Genomic DNA, 22,409 nt, shown 5'->3' on the forward strand with positions numbered 1-22,409 from the left:
GGAAAAATAATTCCCCGTATGAAGTAAGTAAAACGACTTACTTCATATCAGAAGTGAGGAAAAGCGAATCCCAAATGTAATTGAAGGATATTGTAACATGGAGATTTCCTGCGGACATGCTGATGGATATTAGAATTTCCAATAGTCATCAGTAGGAAACAGTTTTTGGTGATATATAGTAACCTGTGATGTTGTACACTGTTTGGTTTTGCTTGGGAAAATAGAGAATATATTATTGCATAAAATAGCGCTGATTGCGTGTTGCAAACATCTGCTTGGCCAGCTGATTGCAAAGCTCTGTACAATCGGATTGGTGGGGAAAAGCAGGAAAGTTGGACTCTTGTCTGGTGACTCAGGCTCTACTCTACACAATCCTCATTTATAAAGTGCTTTACAAACTCGAATATTACAGCTAACAACTGGGTTTTCCTTTTTGAGTGCAGCTAGCTGAACAACAGACTGCCCCTTACTGCTAAAGACACAGAGTGAAAGTGGACAGTAAGCACATTTCTTAAGTCCAGCTTCACAGACAGTGTTACATCTATGTTGGTTCTTGAGAGTAGGGCTCAATGGTGTAAATTAGCCTTTCCATTTGCAGCGTTTTATGCCTCATTTAACCCTTTAAAGCCGGTTGGAGCGGGCACGCTCTGTTTTGCGTAACTATTTTTAAATCCCGGTAGCTCTGCAACCACGTAAGCTAGCACAATAATTTTTTTTGCATATGAAACCGGAGGAGTTGTACTTACATCTTATGCCATCAGCTTGTCCTAGGTCACAGTTTCCTTCCACATAAAGCTTTGCAAAAACTGCATAAAAAGCGCTTGCAGCAACAAAAACATAATATTCCAGAAACACACTCTGCCGATCCGATCAGCTGTTCATAACACTTCCTATGTTGGAATAGACGTCAGCGCGAACTATTGCATGTCCACCATGACCTGCCCGAAACCGGAAGTGATGTCATTTTGCGGAATTGTAGTTTTTTTTACCATCAGGGCCTCATGAGCCTATTCTGGTGTTTTTAAAAGTTTTCTTTGACTTTATGACTTTCTGTGTCGTTTCTGGGATGCTTCGGACTCATATTGCACTGCTGGAAATAGTTTATTTTGATGCATATGCTGCTTTTTTGCAAATTTGCATTATAATATTTATTTTCGTTTTTCCTGCAGTATATAAAAATTGGTGTATTTCAAAAATAAAACTATGAAGACACTCAAAATAAATTTCCTGTGGTAGGAAGCTATTTTGTGCAACTTTTTTGTATTTACAGTTTTGAGGGATAAGCCTCTTAAATTTCTCTAACTAGAAATATATGTTCCATCCATCCATTCGCTTCTGCTTATCCTTTTCAGGGTCGCGGGGGGCGCTGGAGCCTATCCCAGCTGTTGTAGGGCGAGAGGCGGGGTACACCCTGGATAGGTCGCCAGTCTGTCACAGGGCCAACACACAGGGACAGACAACCATTTGCAATCACATTCATTCACACATTCACACCTAGTGACAATTTGGATTATCCAATTAACCTATCCCCACAAGCTGCATGTCTTTGGACGGTGGGAGGAAGCCGGAGTACCCGGAGGGAACCCACGCAAACACGGGGAGAACATGCAAACTCCACACAGAAAGACCCCAGCCTGGTGTTGGAATTGAACTCAGGACCTTCTTGCTGTGCGGCAACGGTGCTAACCACCGTGCTGCCCGAGAGCAATATATGACATATATTTCTTCAATATATAAGAAATATATGTTAAAAAAACAAAAACGATTTTCAATTTTTTTGTAGTTTATTGCACTTTTTTGCAATTTATGTAATTACTATGCACTTAATGCAGACATATTATTAGAATCTGGGCTATAATGGTTGTATTGATGTATAGCAACTTGAAATGCTCCCAAAAATGGCTCCACAGCATGTAAAAATATAATATAAGCTCTGGCGGACTTGGTTCTATGGTAGGTCTTAAAGGGTTAAGTGTTGAACTGACCTCCAACCTGCCCCGATACAAGTCTGATAAAGCAGCCTTGCAGTTTACCACAACAAGCCTGATCAACACATGTCACATCCTGCAACATACATCAACAATCTAAAAGATTTGTTTAAAGTGTGTGCATGTAACTATTATGACTAGGAGAGTAGAAAAATGCACTTACCATATTATTGACATTTTTGAGAATGGTGGTAAGACCACTGATGACAAGGGAGAACTTGTACTTGGAGATATTAATCAAACATTCCTTGTTGTGCTCTGTGCTGACTTTGGTGTGGGTGTTCTGGTGTCCAACTTTAATGGGAAGCTGAGAAAAAGAACAAAAAAACCCCATGAAATTAGAGGTGAGACATTCAGTAAATAAAATATTTCTGTCGTGGCCTGACTAAAAATTTAGAGAACACCGTTCACCTAGAACATTTTGGCAGGCTTAGCCTTTAAAGCTACACACTGTATGTTGTTTATCCATCCTGCATGATGTGCTATATACTCTTCTCATTTTAATTGCTTTCCTCTGGGATGCATTCATTTAGAGATCCTCTTGTTAAAATTATGTCTCTTTTTAAACTGCCCCTAAGCTATTGTCTGAAAACAATGGGCAACTGCTATAGTTGTTGACTACAGCTTCTACTTCTTGTTTTTCCTATCTTGGGTGCAGGTTATGGTTTACAGAACTATTACAGGGAGTGCAGAATTATTAGGCAAGTTGTATTTTTGAGGAATAATTTTATTATTGAACAACAACCATGTTCTCAATGAACCCAAAAAACTCATTAATATCAAAGCTGAATGTTTTTGGAAGTAGTTTTTAGTTTGTTTTTAGTTTTAGCTATTTTAGGGGGATATCTGTGTGTGCAGGTGACTATTACTGTGCATAATTATTAGACAACTTAACAAAAAACAAATATATACCCATTTCAATGATTTATTTTTACCAGTGACACCAATATAACATCTCCACATTCACAAATATACATTTCTGACATTCAAAAACAAAACAAAAACAAATCAGCGACCAATATAGCCACCTTTCTTTGCAAGGACACTCAAAAGCCTGCCATCCATGGATTCTGTCAGTGTTTTGATCTGTTCACCATCAACATTGCGTGCAGTAGCAACCACAGCCTCCCAGACACTGTTCAGAGAGGTGTACTGTTTTCCCTCCTTGTAAATCTCACATTTGATGATGGACCACAGGTTCTCAATGGGGTCCAGATCAGGTGAACAAGGAGGCCATGTCATTAGTTTTTCTTCTTTTATACCCTTTCTTGCCAGCCACGCTGTGGAGTACTTGGACGCGTGTGATGGAGCATTGTCCTGCATGAAAATCATGTTTTTCTTGAAGGATGCAGACTTCTTCCTGTACCACTGCTTGAAGAAGGTGTCTTCCAGAAACTGGCAGTAGGACTGGGAGTTGAGCTTGACTCCATCCTCAATCCGAAAAGGCCCCACAAGCTCATCTTTGATGATACCAGCCCAAACCAGTACTCCACCTCCACCTTGCTGGCGTCTGAGTCGGACTGGAGCTCTCTGCCCTTTACCAATCCAGCCACGGGCCCATCCATCTGGCCCATCAAGACTCACTCTCATTTCATCAGTCCATAAAACCTTAGAAAAACCAGTCTTGAGATATTTCTTGGCCCAGTCTTGACGTTTCAGCTTGTGTGTCTTGTTCAGTGGTGGTCGTCTTTCAGCCTTTCTTACCTTGGCCATGTCTCTGAGTATTGCACACCTTGTGCTTTTGGGCACTCCAGTGATGTTGCAGCTCTGAAATATGGCCAAACTGGTGGCATTTGCCTAATAATTCTGCACTCCCTGTATGTATGCTTATAAATATAAAATGTATCACCTTTTTGTTCATTGTTATAATTATCAAGACCAACATTAACAAAAAAACTATTGTCAGATATCCAAGATTGACCCAAGACTGCATTTCTGCCAAACTCCTCTTTTGCTCCGACCATGGTCTTTTTAGTTGCATCCAGTAATGAACTGTTCAAACATGATTATTGTAATAAGGGCATCATGGATATTCACTTTTACAATTTTTTTTAAATATTCATGTATTTATTTTCTTATTTATAGGAAATAAAACAAATACAATCAAAATAATAAACAGTTTTTAAAAGACTTTGTATGTCGCCTTGGTACAGATTTCTATCAAACTTCCAAATGTAAATGAAGGAGAACATAAACACAAGTGACACTTGATTGTGATCCGTTTATGCTCCAAGGGAAACAAACAGCAGATGAAGTACAGCACTGGCTCAGTGAAGTTCATATATGGATCAGGTGTGCGACCACCAGTTTGATGAGGTAGTGAACACAGGCGTTCAGCTGTCTCGCTACACTGTGTGTATCTAGAAAAAAACTGTCTGAGAAAAATGTTTATAGCCAAGAAATTGGTGATGAGGGTCAGTTACCTTAATTGGGCTGCTTAACCCTTGTATGGTGTTCGGGTCTGTGAGACCCGTTTTCAGTTTTTTTCAAAAGAAAAATTAAACAATTAATTATTTTTTCAACCTGAAATTCATTGGCTTTGGCTTATTTTCTGTGAAGAACATAAATCCGAACTAATTTTCAATGACCTCATACTGTACCTCCCCCCACGCATTTACATTACATACAAGGTGTTCGGGTCTAATAAAAGTGTTGAAAGTGTAGGTCCTGTGTTCCCATACTCTGTTTTCCTCCTTTCTGGTGCTGCTGATAGTGTTTTCTTCCCCTCCTGCTCCGCACAAAGTTGCAACATTGTTGAAAATTCAACTACCAACACCGTCTGCTCTGACATTCTCACACATTTTACCCTCTTTCTTGAGGGATCCAAATTTTATTTTCTCATACCCTGTCCCACCTGCAAATTAGGGGCATAATACTATAAATAAGACTTTGCCAGTGTGGTTCTTTATCACAACTGATCAAGATGGCAAAAGATTATCTGCTGCGAGGGCCGTCCAATTGATTTTGGAAGAGAGAGGAGCTTTGGATGATGATGTTGACAAAGAGGTTTCAGAATATTTCACATTTCTGAAAATTCAGAGTCTGACAGTGACTTTGAAGAAGACGATGAGGTTGAGCACCATTTAGAGTACCCCATCTGCAGCCAGCTCCAGGACCAGAACAAGCCCACCAGACAGCAAGTGAAGAAATATGGATGTCAATAACTGGTGAAATTGAATGGTCTTCTTGCCCAAGAAATGAGCCACCCTGCAGAGCTGTTACTGTGATAAGCCAGGGCCAACACGGCTGACAGGACATCAAGTCTTCATTTGAGCTTTTCATCCCAGATTCCATCCAGAAAATTATTCTGGATTGCAGTAATCTAGAAGGAAGGTGTGTTTTTGGAGAGAGATGGAAGGAGATCTAAGAACCCCAAAGGCCTACTTTGGGGTCCTTATCCTTGCAGGAGTTTTCAGGTCCAAAGGGGAATCCACAGAATCCCTGTGGGATGCAGAAACCGGCACGAACCTTTCCGTGCATCAATGTCTCTGGAAAACTTCCACAAAATTTCCAGGATTATCCGTTTTGATAACCGAGATGACAGACCAGCTCGACGGCAGAGAGACAAGCTAGCTGCCATCAGGACAGTGTGGGATAAGTGTGTGCAACACCTCCCCCTGTTTTACAACCCTGGGCCTAATGTCACCATTGATGAGCAGCTGATCCCATTTAGTTGTGAAACATATTGCTTCACGTGTAAATGTGTTGTGTCTTTCCACTCACTCCACTTGATTATAACTGATATATTTTTTATAACATTAAAAAACAAAACAAAAAAAACCCGAGAAGCACATTGATTCATAAATGTGATCTAACAAAAGTTAAAGGGAAAAAATTAACCATGTTTGCTGTTCATATGGTTTGTAATTGGGATGAAGTAAACATCTGATGAGTAATTTAACAAAAAATTGTTTGATAGTGTTAATTTGGAAAGCCAAAACTCTGGCGGGTCCACCAGACCCATGAACACTGGCTGAGTAACAAAAATATGAACACCACACAAGGGTTAAATCTGATATTTTCGATACTGGCATCATGCCTTGTCAAGTGTTACCTGCCTTTGTGGAAAGATGTATGCAACATAAAATGTTAAAAAAAAACAAGGAAGTCTTTTGAGCCTCAGGCTGTGTCTGCTGAGGTGCCCTCTAGCTGAAGATTTTATTAATATTTCACGTTTTCATTTTAAGTCTTTTACCTTGCTGTAATGTACCATTGCGTAGCAGCTCAAAGATTAACACATATGTTGCTACCAGCTAAGAAAGCATCAACCTAACCCCATGTAGCTGTAACTATTCCAACAACATGATTAGTGCAGCGCAGTACTATTCTCATCATCATTGGCCCTTTGTGCTGTTTAAAAAAATGAAACTAAAAATGGAATCAGAATTGTAAACACTTAATTTTTATTTCAGTTTCAAACATTGAGTTAAAAACAACAACAACAACAACAACAAAAAACAATCTGCAGCTATTGTTGCATGTTGTCTGTAAAAGTTCTTAAATTCTGTTAAGAATTTCAAATGCTAAGGCTTTTTTAAATTTAAAATGTCAGTGTGTGCAGTGAAGAGTATTTTAGCTAAAATATTATGCATGTCCTAATGAGACATTTATTCATGTTGAATATTACACTGTTTTTATTCTTCATCATAATTCACATTTCTTCAGTGCTGGTGTAGGTCTCCCTGACCAGATTTTGTCTAGTCTTCTCATAAGCTTTTGAGAGTCATTTAATACCATGTAAACTCGCCGGGAACTGTACAGGCTATAGGTCACACTGAAGGTGGGAAAACTTTTGAAATTGTTTACTGTGGTCTAACATCACAAAACCCTGGGTTAACATGGGTGTGCACACTTTTTACATCCACCGTATATATAGCCAATCTATATCTTGGGCTGTTTCTCCCATTCTTCTAAATTCTTTCTGGATACAAAGTACATAGGCAATTCAGAAAATGTCACTGCCAAGAGAACAGCAACATACTTGTAGTTATGATTGTTGCTGCAATAGTATTAGTACTACTACTCCTTTCAGCTGTTTCCTTTAGGGGTCGCCACAGCAGATCATCTGCCTCCATCTCATCCTACCCCTAGCATCTTCAATTATCCTTGTCAGCCAATCACAAAATTATATGGCAACTAGGGCTGTTCGATATAACGATATATATCGGATGACGATATAAAAACATCTATCGTTTCATTTTACGCTATCGTTTGTTTCGTGGTGTCGCAAAATAAACTGTTTACGGCAATATTTTTTCACTGTTTTGATGGTCACTGTAGTGGCTATATTCATTTCTTAAGTTCTCTCTTTCTCTTATATTTAATATAGCCACACTACGGACGGACAAGCGCCTGTTTTTATGCGTTGTCGTTAGCAACAATGACGGTAAAACCATCGCGTGTCCGCTTGTTTATTTTCCACATAAACCTTGCACAATAAAGCTCAAGATCCTGTTGAGACTTTTCAAAATAAACTGAACGACGTGAAAGAGCATGCAGAGTATTTACGGATGAGAAGCAAAAAAGAGCTGGCAGGTGCTAAAAAAAAAAAAAAACCTTAGACTCAAACGTTTGAAAAGGCTTTTCCCCGCAGCACGCCGTGTAATAAATACTCACAAAGAAAACAGCAGCCGTTACAATTTATGTCTAAAAATGCATCGCCGCTTGGCATCTTTCTTGGCCTTAAGACAACAATTCTGATGGCTAAAGATCCAAACGGGACACAAAAAAAAAAAGAAAAAAAAATGCATCGTTTCATGCATCGGTTAAAACACTCGACTCCAGGTACACGATGCCCAGCTGGAAACACTTCACGTAAGTCGAGCTGCCCGAGATTCACAGAATTTACAGAAAATGTTACATTTTTGTGATTTATATCGTTATCGGGACGATAGATGTCTTATATTGGGATATGAGATTCTGGTCATATTGCACCTGATGGCAACACAAATGGGGCGATCGTGGCTGAAAGAGTTGGCAGTTCGTCTTGTAACCGGAAGGTTGCCGGTTCGAGCCCTAGTTCAGACAGTCTTGGTCGTTGTGTCCTTGGGCAAGACACTTCACCTACCGCCTACTGGTGATGGCCAGAGGGGCCGATGGCGCGATATGGCAGCCTCACTTCTGTCAGTCTGCCCCAGGGCAGCTGTGGCTACAACTGTAGCTTGCCTCCACCAGTGTGTGAATGTGAGAGTGAATGAATAGTGGAATTGTACAGCGCTTTGAGGGCCCCGAAAAGCACTATATAAATGCAATCCATTATTATTATTATTATTAAATAAAAGTGGAAAGTTACGGGAGTGTTGTCAACAGTGAGAACAGCTATATCACCAGCAATCTCATGTGTAAGCCTGTATATCACCATCGCAAACAAAAAGCCTCTCTGAGCTGATCCCTGATGTAATCCCACTCCCACATTGAACACATCTGTCACACCTACCACACACCTCACTATTGGCTTTCTGTCCTCCCTTGTTCTGCACCACACTGACATACTGCTCTGTCACTCCTGACTTCCTGATATATTACCACAGTACCACACCTGTGGAACTATGCTCTCTCTAGATCCACAAAGATATAGTCTATCGCCTTCTGACCTTCTCTATAGTTCTCCATCATCACTTTAAACCTAAACACCACATCTGTAGTTAGGAATGGGAATTGATAAATTCAAATCCCCATTCCGATTCCATTATAAACATCACTTATCGATTCACTTTCTTATTGATTCTCATTGGCTCCATTTTGAGAGTAACCACCATTGCTAAGCAGCAATAGAAAAAATTACATTACATGCAAATTGCATTTTTTTCGGTCAAACGTTTGTGCATTTTGTTAGGGTAGCACCCTTCTTTGTTTTGATCAGTGTTGGAGTCGTTACTCAAAGTAGTAATTAGTGCACATATTACACAGAAAACTTTCCTCAAAGTAATGCAGTACGTTACTTAATTACTAAGATCTTTCTCTTAGTACAATACAAATCTGACTGCAGAAAGCAAAGACGCAAAGTGATTCCGCATTAGAAACATGAACAGCTAGAAAGGGAGGCTGCAGCCTAACTGTTCATCTGTTTGTTACCTATAGAAGTTAAGGGTCTTGCTGCTGGGATCGGCATTCACTCAGCTTTAGTATTGGGTTCTTGGCTAGCTTAGCATTACTATGTTGTCTGTGCAGATACGTGCAAAGAACTAAAGTTGCAGCATAATGCATTCGTTTCTGTCCTGGATGCAGTTTTCCACTTTACCACTGTGCTCTCGTCCTTTAGAGCAATAAAAATAAATGTCCATATCCACTGCATTGCTATTTTCCTCCTCAATCACCTGATTGTCACGCAAGCACAAAAACCAATAAGCAGAATCAATAGGCAGGCAGACCAACGATTCCAAGGAATTGGACTACCAGGAAACGGTTTTCTAAAAAGAGTAGGTTCTTGATTCCCTGGAGGGAAAATAATTCTGACAGTATATAGCAATATACAGCAGGTAAAATAAGTTTTGAACACATTGCTAATTTTCTAAGTAAATATACATATACACGTTTCTAAAGGTGATATTGATATGAAATTCTCACTAGATGTTGATAACAACCCATCCAATCCACACATGCAAAGAAATCAAACTGATAAATTATGTCCAATAATTAGAAATAGGGCTGGGCCATATCATACCATTCACGGTAATACCGGTGTAATGTTGGGCAATGATAAAAAAATGAAATATTACGACAGAATATGGGTAAAACGCGCATGCGCAGTGCCTTTGTTTTCATTAGCACATAATGGAAAAAGCATGGTGGCGATGGAGAATGAGAAGGACGAAAGCGGATCGTTGAATGAAACAGATGAACCACAACTGGTTTGTAAAAATTCTGCAACTTCAGTGGGTGGAGCTGGTTTGGCTTTCGTCCGTCAGATACACACCAAAGCATATTTTTTGGTAGAGCATGCTAGCGGGCCGTCGTTATTACCAAACCGATTTTATGTGCTACACGGCGCTCAAAAATCTGTCAAATGTTTTAGTACAACTTTGCTAAGCTACAAAGCCGCACCGCTTGATGGATTGTCAGAGCACTACGGCTATCGTAGTCAGGAGCCTCGCGGAGAAATACGTACTGTGCTTCAACATAATATTACCGTATTGTGTGTGTATAACCTCTTTTTAAGTCTGAGCAAAGCTGCTTAGAGAGATTGGGATCAGAGGTTTTGTTTTGTGGATATTATACATGGTTATGCTGAGGATATGTCGGCCAATTTCCACTGGAAATGCCTTTTGGTTAAACTGTCAGCAAGGAATTTGCATTTGCACTGTAAAATTTTTATATAACTTTAATGCACATAAAAAACAGCTGCTTGTTTAAGTCAAAATACATTGATGGGTTTTTTTTGCACTAATAAAGTTGTGAAGTTGTAAAGTATTTTGTCTTGCGTCAATTATATCGTCAGTTATATCGTTATCAAATATATATTGTGATAAATATTTTTGGCCATATTCCCCTGCCCTGATTAGAAATGACACAAGGAAAATGTATTGAAAAAATAAACAGGGAAATGGAAAGTCATTAAACCAGCTAAAATCTATTAATAATTAGAAAACGGTCCTGTCACTTAGCGCAAATTATATAATCTAGTTTACTACTGATGGCCTATATAAAAGGTGTCTCATTACCAAGGCGTCACACAAGAAACTTCTCATTATGAGTAAACCAATGAGCTCTCTCAAGACCTTCACAACCTTATTATTGCAAAACATACTGATGGCATTAGTTACTAAAGAAATTCTAAACTACTAAAGGTCCCAGTGTGCACTGTTAGTGCCATAATCTGGAAGTGGAAAAAACATAACTTCACTATAAACTAGTCAAGACCAATTGCTTCCCCCAAGATTTCATACAGAGGTGTGAAAATAATTATCATAAGATTTGTCTGAGAGCCAAAGAGAGCACTAAGAGAGAAAAGACATTCCCGAAAAAAACAAACAAAAAAAACCAAACAAACAATAAAAACCTGCTGCCATTTACATGGATGATGAAGATGAAATGAGAGTGGACATTTAAGGAAGACAGTGATCCCAAACACACAGGGAAGGAAACTCTCAAATGGTTTCAGAGAAGGAAAATAAAGGTTCTAGAATGGCCCAGCAAATCACCTGACCTGTATCCAATTTAAAATCCATGGAAAGAACTATGGTAAATGGCCTGCATTTGTATAGCGCTTTTCTAGTCCCTAAGGACCCCAAAGCGCGTCACACTACACTCAGTCATTCACCCATTCACACACACATTCACACACTGGCGATGGCAAGCTACATTGTAGCCGATATCATAAATTTGGATATCTGCCGATACTGATATGAATCCGATATAGTGTTTTTTAATCAATAAAACTGTTTTTTAATATCTTGCTGCATTTTGTATAAGTTCATACTCAAGTTTAAATAAACAACAACACTAAAGCTATTCTGTTATACCTGTATGTAAAAAATACACTGCACCCAAAATATGTCATAGTTCAGCAAAACTGATCAATCTAATGAACTTAAACCTGCTCCTAGGGCTGCTCAATTAATCGAATTTTAATCACGATTACGATCTGGGCTTTCAACGATCATTAAAAATGACTGAGCCGATTATTAGCCCCTCCCTCATTTATCCGCGACACCTTAAAGGCCGGTCCGTGAAAATATTGTCGGGCATAAACCGGTCCGTGGCGCAAAAAAGGGTGGAGACCGCTGATTAAGAGGACCCGAGGGAAGCTCGGAAAGCTATAGTTATTTGGAGAGGAGAGTGACTGCCGTTGGTTGAAAAGAGTTTTAAAAAAAAAAACTTCAGTGGTGTTGCACACTATTTTATATTATTTTTTTAAAGTCATTGTTAACCCTTTAAAGCCGGTCAGAGCAGCACGCTCCGTTTTGCGTAACTATTTTTAAATCCCTGTAGAACCTGAACCGTGTAAGCTAGCGCAATAATTTGTTTTGCATATGAAACCGGAGGAGTTGTACTTACATCTTATGCCATCAGCTTGTCCTCGGTCACGGTTTCGTTCCACATATAGCTTTGCAAAAATTGCATAAAAAGCGCTTGCAGGAACAAAAGCATAATATTCCAGAAACACGCTTTGCCGTTCCTATCAGCTGTTCGTAACACTTCCCACAGTGAAATGATGCACATGCTGTTTTCTTTGCAAATTTGCATCATAGGATTGTTTTTTGTTTTTCCTGCAGTATATAAAAATTGCTGTATCTCCAAAATAAAACTATGAAGACACTCAAAATAAATTTCCTGTGGTGGGAAACTATTTTTTGCAACTTTATTATATTTAAAGTTTTGAGGGATAAACCTCTTAAACTTCTCCAAGTAGAAATATATGTAAACAAAACAAAAGCGATTTTCAATTTTTTTTGTAGTTTATTGCACTTTTTTGCAATTTATGTAATTACTATGCACTTAATGCATACATATTATTAAAATATGGGCTATAACAGTTGTATTGATGTATAGCAACTTGAAATGCTCTCACAAATGGCACTACAGCATGTAAAAAAAATAAATAAAAATAATATAAGCTCTGGTGGACTTGGTTCTATAGTAGGTCTTAAAGGGTTAAATAAATATCGTCAAATAATCGTGATCTCAATTTCAGTGAAAATAATCGTGATTATCATTTTTGCCATAATCGAGCAGCCCTACCTGCTCCATCCTCCCTATTCTGGTATTTTAAAGAGTACTTAGCAGAAATATTAAGCAACCTAACTAATAGGGTTGCAAACTCCCAGCAAAAAAAATAGGGAACCACCCTCCACCTAATGATGCTTAATCGACTTAATCAACTTTAATTTGATGCAGTGTGAAAAAAAATGCACAGAATTAAATTGTCTGTGAAGGTTCTCAGTCATCCAGGTCATCGTAGTCAAAGGAGCTTGCAAAGAAAAGCGTCTGGACTTCTTTAAGTTACTTGAAGACGTTTCACCTGTCATCCGAGAAGCTTCTTTAGTTCTAAGGTCAAATGTGGAGAGTCCCAGATATAAACCCAGTGGGAGTTTCCCCCCACAGAGGGACAAAAGGACCCCCTGATGATCCTCTAATCGCCTGAGCCAAGGTGTGAAACTGGGTGTGGGTCCCAATCAGCCAGAGTTTCGGGTGTGTTCATTGTGAAACCTGGCCCCACCTTATCATGCGAATTCCTGAGGTCAGATGGCCCAGGATGTGAGTGGGCGTTAAGGCGTCTGGGAAGGGATCTCAAAACTGGATTATAGATGGCAGAGAGTTGGTGTCGTAAACCCCCGCCTCTGTTCAAAGATGGTCGCTCACAGTGGACATAGATGGCTTCTTTCACTCCTCTTTCAAACCATCTGTCCTCTCTGTCCAAAATGTGAACATTGGTATCCTCGAAAGAGTGTCCTTTATCCTTAAGATGCAGATGGACTGCTGAGTCTTGTCCTGTGGAGGTGGCTCTTCTGTGTTGTGCCATGCGCTTGTGAAGTGGCTGTTTGGTCTCTCCAATGTAGAGGTCTGGGCATTCCTCGCTGCACTGTACAGCATACACCACATTGTTAAGTCTGCGTTTTGGCGTTTTGTCTTTCGGGTGAACCAGTTTTTGTCTGAGCGTGTTGCTGGGTCTGAAATGCACCGGGATGTCATGCTTGGAGAAAACTCTCCTGACATCCCAAGCATGAGCCAAGGTGATCCTCTAATCACCTTGGCTCAGGCAATTAGAGGATCATCAGGGGGTCCTTTTGTCCCTCTGTGGGGGGTTACTCCCACTAGGTTTATATCTGGGACTCTCCACCATTTGACCTTAGAACTGAAGAAGCTTCTCGGATGAGAGGTGAAACGTCTTCAAGTAACTTAAAGAAGTCCAGACGCCTTTCTTTGCAAGCTCCTTTGACAGAATTAAATTATTTTTGAAGAATAATTAAATAGATTCAACATCTTTCTTCTACAGAATGGCAGACTGCACAGATGGTATCTTCCCAAAGGAAAAAGTAGTATAGCTTACTAGGGTATATTAGACTTAACAGTTACTATATACAGTAATGGACTTCTATACATTTGACATCAGATTAAAACTTTGGGTGTAAGATTCAGATAATTATTTATAAAAAGCTAGACATTTTAAATTAGAATAACAAAGAAAAGTATGTCTTTGTGCCCCCTTTTCCCTGTTCATGCCCTATCGGCCCCCCTGGCTAAACTTTGCTAGATCCGCCTCTGCACAGTTACCAGCCGTCAGCTACGTAGAAAAAGATCCTGGTGTAGAAAGTAATATTAAATAAATTCTAACAACAGATTATCAAGCTTAAACGTGCTGCTGTTGTTCAGCCGCTGGTTTCCTCTTTCTGGTCCAAAGTGGGCCAAAAACAAAAAAGAGAGACGGACTCGCAACAGAAAAGCCGATCAGCTGATCATTGATCAGTTTCATGATTGAAGTAGCAGCAGGAGAGAGAGGCAGTCGCTCCATATATCGGTTGTTAAGCTTAACGCGGGAATGCTTTACAAACATTCAGAGATGAACTTACACACTTGCTTTACTTCTCTCTGGGATAACTTCCTCGGAGATGAAATGCTGGTTTGGTAGCGAGGCTCCAAATACACACAGCCGCTCTATCACGTGATGCATACTGCTCCGACGTGCTACGGTTATGAACTGAGTTACGCCGTGTGGCAAGTTTTGTGAGATGGTTTTTGATATTTAATGGATCGGATTACATTTTTTATTTCTCTTCGATATCCGATCCAGTAATTTACGTCAGTATCGGACCGATACCGATACGTAATATCGGATCGGTCCATCTCTAGTCCATACACCTGAAAGTCCCGAAAACGCATTGCGAATTCTGTTTTGAGTCTACGGATGTATGCGTGTATTTCCGCGGTGCTGATGCTGCGCTGAGCGGACAGCTCCTGAAGAATTTGAAGTGTCGGAATGTGGAAATTTCAACATCGCTTGAAAAAAAACTGCCAGCGAGCAACGTCCCTCTCACCGGTAGGCTAAGTTATTTACAAGCTGAATGTGGTTGTTGGGGTTAGCTAAGATACCGTCATTAAGAAGCGGCACAACTAATGTGTCTATGCGAGCTAATGTGCGATGTGCACCGCTGGCCCAGCCATTTATTTTTAATGCACCTTCTCCGATTAATTCACTGCCTGTTGTGCCATTAGTTAACCCTTCACAGCTGGCACGCGTGCCCAGCGTTGCTGACCCCTGCTGTATACTATGCCAGCCACTTCGTTATGGCATTCCATGTATGCCCTGCCTGCTAGTATCTTGCACGTTGCTGTTATGTGTTGGATTGTCTCAGGGGCATCTTTACACATCCTGCCCTAGAATATTGCCTGGTGTGACAGACCCCAGCCTCTATGCACCTTGTCTTCTGTGCTGTCTTTCAGTAGGATTTCTTGATGTCAGCCACTTCCTCTATCTGCCATAGGTACATAATGTGCAGGGGCTTGTCCTTTCATGATGGTTCCTCCTCCTTCTTGGGTTTCACTGAGCACACGGTCGGTCATGGAAACTTACATTAATTAGTCCCAAGCCTCCTTCCTTCTGCTTAGCGTACAGCCTCACTGTGCTAGACTTAGAATGAAACCCTCCATGCATGGTCAGGAGCTTCCTGGTCTTGATGTCAGTGGCTTCTACCTCCTCCTTTGGCCATCTTATTATCCCAGCAGGGTACCTGATCACGGGCAGGACGTAGTCATTATGTGTTGCATCCTTCTCCCATATGCTCTTCCAGTATTGCTCAGTCTCCACCCTTTGTGGAGCTGTTGTCATATTGTTGCCCTGCCACTGGGAATATACCTTGGATGGTTCTGTGGAGAACAGCTAGTTTATTCTTCTGCCTTCAATCTCTCTGGTATACCTCGTCAAGCGGCTGGCCAAACCTGTGAGTCTTTGTTTGGTAGTTTCCAAGACCTCAGGTATGGACAGCAAGCTCAGATGGCTACATTCTGAGCCGATCACATATCAATCTGATACCAATATCAGCAAACTGGTATCTATACTAGGGATATTTGGATTGCTTCGCCTACTTCTACTAAACCAGTAACATAAAAACTGAAAACATTTTCCAGCAGTGCTGATGTGGTATAGCATTTGGTTTCTTGCTATACATACCATCACAGCAATCACACGTAATCCATTTTCTTTTCTACTGTATTACAAAAAATTAATGCAACTCATCTGCACCTCTTCAAGTATTTGTCAGACTCAATAGCTTGGTCTCAGTAATGATAGAAATGCTATATAATATTTATTCATTACATTTTTTCTTTTCTTGTTTATTTTAAAGCTTCATTGTAACTGCTACTATACTAGTACAAAAAAGTATACTTCAAAATGTTGACATTTTTTGGGAAGTGAAAATCCTTCACAGTAGCAACCCAAAAACTGACCACATATAACAAACATACTTAACAAAATCTATGTAATCTCAAATAATTTCTTTGATATTTTAACAGTTTTGATTTTATAGTCAAAAAATAATAATAATTTTAAATTAGTAACTTTTGCTAGGTTTACAGCTACCATCCACACAAGTCTGGGTTTCTAAAATTCAGACTTTTCTTGGGAAAACTTCTTACCTGTTTTTTCTCCCCGGTCTGAACAAGCATAAAGAAATTTTTGGAAACAGTGACACAGACACACGTATGTGCTTCCTGATTGGATCTTATCAATCATGTTTCCTCAACTGACTTGTCACATCAGTATCTTGTGACTCTTTTCCAAAGGAAACAAAAACAAAGTGCTTAAATCAGCACACAAAGAACTACAAGGGTTGCTTGCTGGCTTTGTTGTCCATGTCTATTTTATACATGCAGATAGCGTGACCAGTCAATTAACTGTAATGGTCACCTATTAATTTTCAAGTATGGACATAGATCATTCCTCAAATGCTGCCAAAATGCTTGTCTACAAGGAAATTTTCAACTGCCATTTTAAAATTAAAGTTTTTAATATCTCTCTCTCTCTCTCTATATATATATATATATATATATATATATATATATATATATATATATATATATATATATATAAACAAAATGTAATATTAGACAAATATAAGTAAAAATCAAAGGCTTTTAAATGTTGAGTTAATTTATTAAGAGAAAAAGAAAAGATACTTTTTCACATAGACCTAGATAGGTTTAGGTAAATTGAAAAAGGAGGGCCAGATGTCCTTGGGTTATCCTTGTCTAACATTAAAATTTGCTCTGAATCATGTAAGTGTGACAAATATCCCCCCCCAAAAAATACGACAAAGGTTGTTTTTTTTAAAAAAAAAAAAAAAAAAAAAAAAGCAAGGTAGGCAGTAAGCAATATAAACACTGACCATTAAATGCTTTTTCTATTAATTATTAATATTAGTGTCTTCCAAACACGCTCAGATTGCTCAAAATGTAATAGTGTCAATGACAAACTATGTGTATTTCAGCACAGACTGTTGCCTGTGAGGTTTTAATTGGAGTTTGGTGCAATAATAACTAACAAGTAGATGTAACACCGAAAGCCACTTTTTCCAGTGGTAGTAATCCAGGCTAAGCTGCTAAATCCTACGTACAAGCCATGATCTGTATCAACTAACACCCAAGACAACTTAAGAAAAGCGAATTACTTTTCACAATCACAATCTACCAAAATTAACTTTGACTACTGTCTGACTGGGAGGTTTTTTCTTTTGTAAACAGCTGATGCATGTTTTGTCGACGTCGTAGATGTGTCATACTTAAAGGAAATAACTAATACGAACACACATTGTAACAAGAGCTAAGTTTTGAGTATAAACTGATATGGATTTCTCTTACAAATAAAGAAAAGCAGGCGTCTCACAGTAACTGTTAAGAAAATAGCTGTTAGAAAGAGGCGCATTAACTTTTAGTACTCACACCCCAGTAAGTTCATAAGATATTTTGGATGCAGTGTGCTACCCCAGCCACATCTTTTTTGTTTACATTAGAAAGCTAGGCCTGCTAATGTTAGCTACCTAGCTGACAAGAGAGAAAACGACAGATCAACTTTAAATGGCATACAGACGTGTCTTCACTGGTTCAAATGTTCTAGATATAATGTTTTATTAACATTATTCCCCACTGGAACAGGCAAATCCCAACAGCTCAATTATAATATGAGATAAACGTGCTAACTGATCGTGGAGACAGCGCTAGCTAGAAAGACCTCATCTTCAGTGTTTTGCAGCTGGAAGAAGCAAACACAGTACACTACAGTGGAGAAAGTACATTTGACAAATGAATCGGTATTTAATTCGATTTTCAAAACACCTCGTTGCTGTATATATTACGTTAATTAGAGTACTTCAGCGTCAACACTACCGAAGCTTGCTACACCCATCTACTGAATGAGCCCATCTTACCTGCTCATCAAATCTAGTAATCACGGCCTGGACCCATTCCACTGGTTTGTGAGCCGCCATGACCAGGCGGACGGACACCGCAGCCCTCTGCTGCTAAATCCAAGATGCAAGACCGCAGCTGACGGGCTTAGTAATGCATGGAAATTGTCTTGAATCTGTGGGAAAGGACGAAAGGGGCGAGATTTTTTCTCCTTCTTTAGGATTCACCATCCCACCGCCATGACACACTACCGGAAGTCTTCTTCACAGAAACTGACTGGGGGGCGGGCGGTGCAGGGTCAAGTTAGCCGTAATGAAAAAGGACACTTCCAGGCACTGTTTTCAAGATTCATCATCATTTTGATTTTCATTATGCAACATGTATGCTACATGTAACACGGTATGCTATGCCAACAGATACACATAAATATATATAAATATATATACATTGATATATATTTGTGTGTGTGTGTGTATATATATATACATATATATATATGTGTGTGTGTGTGTGTGTGTGTGTGTGTGTGTGTGTTTGGACACGTTCCAATTTCGTTGTACTATTGTACTAGGTATGACTGTGCAATGACAATAAAGAGTTATCTCTCAAACTAGAACTCTGTTCACAGACGCTAGAAGACTCGTACAGTTGTGCCTTTGTTTACCACTATCAGTGGCCTCACAGGAGAGATACTTCTTTAACTTGAGATCACTGAAATCATGGTTACAGTCCACTATATCGCATGTCCGTCCAATGTCCACACAGGCATTTTGAATAAGAAATATAGACATTAGAGTCCACATGAAGGAATTTATGAGGGCTCTCTTCAGACCCTGAGCCACATTTGGTATTGCACCCCTGCACCAAGATAAAGGTAAAGCTTTAACTTGTTATGAACACTTAAAACATTGTTATTAAGCATGAATATATCCTTGCTGCAAAATGGATTTAGCCATTTTGTATGCTTTGAAAATGCGTCTTTTGGGTTAGTTCAAATGTTGTATTTTTTTTTTATATATCTTTTATTCAGCTGTGCACGTTGTATGTTGCTGGTTGCTGTATGTAACAGAACTTCATAGTTGTAAGACTGGCCTATTGTTTTCTAGTTTCATTATGATTTTGCTCACTGGTGTGTTCACCTTTTCACAAAGGAGATGTTTAATTACGGTCTCCTTTATAGGTTCAAGATGTTTTTCAAGCTCTGGATAACAGATTGTTGGATCTGTACATCTTTGTTTTTGCTTATTCTTGTCTGCTTCGTGCATCAGGGTTTGTTATCTGCAAGACAAATTTGTGTTTAATTATTTTACTGTTGCATTAGAACAAGACAACATGACTTGTATGTTTACTAAAAATAACTCATACTTGTTAAATAAAAATGTGTATGAAGTATATTTTATAGCCTGTTATTGTATACTATACTTTTAGTCTAATAAACCCCACCATGCAAGCATAAAAAATGTAACACGTACTGCAGGACTCCCACAGCTCTGAGGAACCAGTACACACTGATGAGAAGTGGGTTATTAGAACGAGGCATACATGGGCAACTACTGGACAAGAATATGGAATTACCAGATGAGCCAGTGAGAGGGGTTATATGCAGCATATGTGAGTACTCTGGATGAGTAGAAAGCCAACATCCATACTGACCAAGAAGCAACTAATAACTCAATAACATCAACAGAAAACACACTCAATGTAGCCACCCTAGGAAGAGCACAACTCCCTCAGCTAATTGACTGAGTCCTATCAGAGGAGATGCTTGCCGATATGAATATTGCTCTATGCACCATCCCCACTTTACACAAGCCTTAAAAAACAATACAAACTATAACAACTGTACAACTGGGCAGAAATGATAAAATACAAAATAGGCTGAACATATCGCAACCTGGATGAACCTTAGATATTAATGAATAAAGAATAAATAAAGAATACAGGTTTAGGAAGAAAGCTGGACAACCAATGGATATGGACATGATCTCCACGTACTGACTGAAGAAGCAGACGAGAGAGATAGGACAGAGAGAGATTGAGGTCCCCCTGGCTTACCTCTTATCACATCTGAGAAAGGGTAAAAGGTCTTAATAGCCTTTTATGTTAAAAAAAAAAAAGTGGTATTACAGAGTTTCTCTATATGAGCTTTTGCTAATGCTAAATCATCTTTATTATTAAACAAAGATGTAATGAAAGTATAAGTCTGATTAATATGTTGACTGAAAAATGCAGTTTGAGTAATGAAAATGATTCTAACATCTGGATTTTGTTTGCATAGACATGATCCAGTTACGACCTTGGCAGAGTTGCATCTGTGTGTGGCTGCAGGAATGTGGAAAGAAATGGAAATGTGTAGCCAACGATCATTAAACATGATTTTGAATAAGAGAAATGGTATTAAGTGTTGGTTATTGAACACAGAACCGTAATTCATATATGATTTTGCTGATAGTGTCATGGTCTGGGTGAGTCCCAGTGTTTTTCCTCCAAGCCAGCAGCTCCACCTCTGGGAGGAGCCACCGTGTTCCTGCTCATTGCTCGCACCTGTGGGCAATTAAGCCGTGGACTTATAAGGCCAGCGGCGCTCAACTTCTCTTTGCCAGATTCTCAGCTAACCACAGTTAATACAGGCCACTGCTTTGTTTTGTACACGGCTTAGTGAACTACCTTGGCTCATCTTGTATCTCTCTTTCATAGCAACGCACCATAGATTAGCAGACGCAACTCTCCGCCATAGAACCCCCCATTCGGACGCTGGACCTCCTGACAGTCTCACGGTTTTACTCACTCCACGCACCTGCCTGCCTCCCTGCCTCAATCTCAGGAATTTCGGTTACGTACCACTCACCGGGACCACGCTACCAATCCACCTGCGGCAAGTAAGCAGTGCAAAGGAATATTCAGAACAAATAGCTTGCCAGTATTCCTCCGGAACCATACCTGACGTATCAAATAAAATAAAATAAAATCACTTTTATTGTCACATCACATGTGCAGGTACATTGGTACAGCACATGTGAGTGAAATTCTTGTGTGCGAGCTTCACAAGCAACAGAGTTGTGCAAAATACAATGATGTAAACAAGCAAAATACAAGAATGGCTACATCTGAAACTAATAAATATATGTACAATATATAATAGTATATGCATTTCTGGATGTGTATACTAAATATTTTTCTACATGTGTGTGTGTGTGTGTGTGTGTGTGTACACATATTTTACAAATTAAATAGAGTAAACAATAAATAAAATATATAAAAATATACAGAGTTGAGACATATGTACTCTTGTTTCAGTGACTCTGACCCCTTTCCAGGGACCCAGCCATCCAGTTTGACTCTCCCTTTGTCCCTAACCACAGAACTGCAGTTTCCACCATTGAAAAATCACTGATTGTTTACTTAGCTCAGGTCGCATAAGTGCTGTTTAGTTTTGGTGTTTGTTCCTAGCACTAGTGAAACACACAACTCAGTTTTCTGGGGTTTTTTTCACTTACACTTGTTGTGAAAGAATAAACGTTGTCAATAAAACGTTCTCTGTGCTGCTCTGCGTTCTGCATTTGAGTCCTTTTTCTTTTGAGTCGGCCTCGGCCGTGACAGATCAGTATTAAGCATAATCAACTAAATCAGGTGTAAGTTTAATCGATATAACAAATAAGAGAGTATAATAATGACAGTAAAGACAGGCCTATCACTGAAAGTGTGTGTGTGTGTGTGTGTGAGGATAGGAGGGAAGAGTGAGCAGACACTAAGCAATGTCTGACTATAAAACACATTATTCAATAAAATACATTTTATTGTATATAATGTGATTCACAAACACAAAGTTCAGAAGAGAAAAAGGGAGAAAACTTTCCCCTGTATTTGAATTAAAAAAAGAATATGCTGAAATGAGTGTTCATGTAAGAATGAGCTAATCTGGCACCCTGGAGAGCATCGCCAGATCCTCCTGTCTCAGGAAAACCAGGGCCATGACAGGTGACCGATTGCTCCCTGCCTGCCACCTGCCTGAGGCGCCGACCAGAGAACAGTGGGTCAACACTGTTCTCTGGTCGGCGCCTCAGGGCCATCAAGTCCCAC

The 22,409-nt window shown here is 39.4% G+C and overlaps 1 protein-coding gene across 4 annotated transcripts in view; it reads right to left on the reverse strand.

Annotated features, from left to right (window-relative positions):
* nf1a (neurofibromin 1a) overlaps window positions 1-18,590 on the reverse strand; it is a 132,674-nt gene extending 114,084 nt beyond the window's left edge. For all 4 annotated transcript variants that reach the window (XM_085371617.1, XM_085371616.1, XM_085371618.1 and 1 more), the window contains exons 1-2: window positions 18,350-18,590; window positions 2,152-2,295 (exon numbers count right to left, since the gene is read on the reverse strand). In XM_085371617.1, the coding sequence (XP_085227743.1) occupies window positions 2,152-2,295; window positions 18,350-18,409 (204 nt within the window). In that variant the 5' untranslated portion in view covers window positions 18,410-18,590. The remainder of the gene's footprint in view (window positions 1-2,151; window positions 2,296-18,349) is intronic.
* Window positions 18,591-22,409: the final 3,819 nt, after the last annotated feature.

The sequence above is a fragment of the Diplotaxodon limnothrissa genome, linkage group LG14, assembly GCF_057381915.1.
Source record: "Diplotaxodon limnothrissa isolate DT_005_m linkage group LG14, D_limnothrissa_male_GT1.1, whole genome shotgun sequence".
NCBI classification, from domain to species: Eukaryota; Metazoa; Chordata; class Actinopteri; order Cichliformes; family Cichlidae; genus Diplotaxodon; species Diplotaxodon limnothrissa.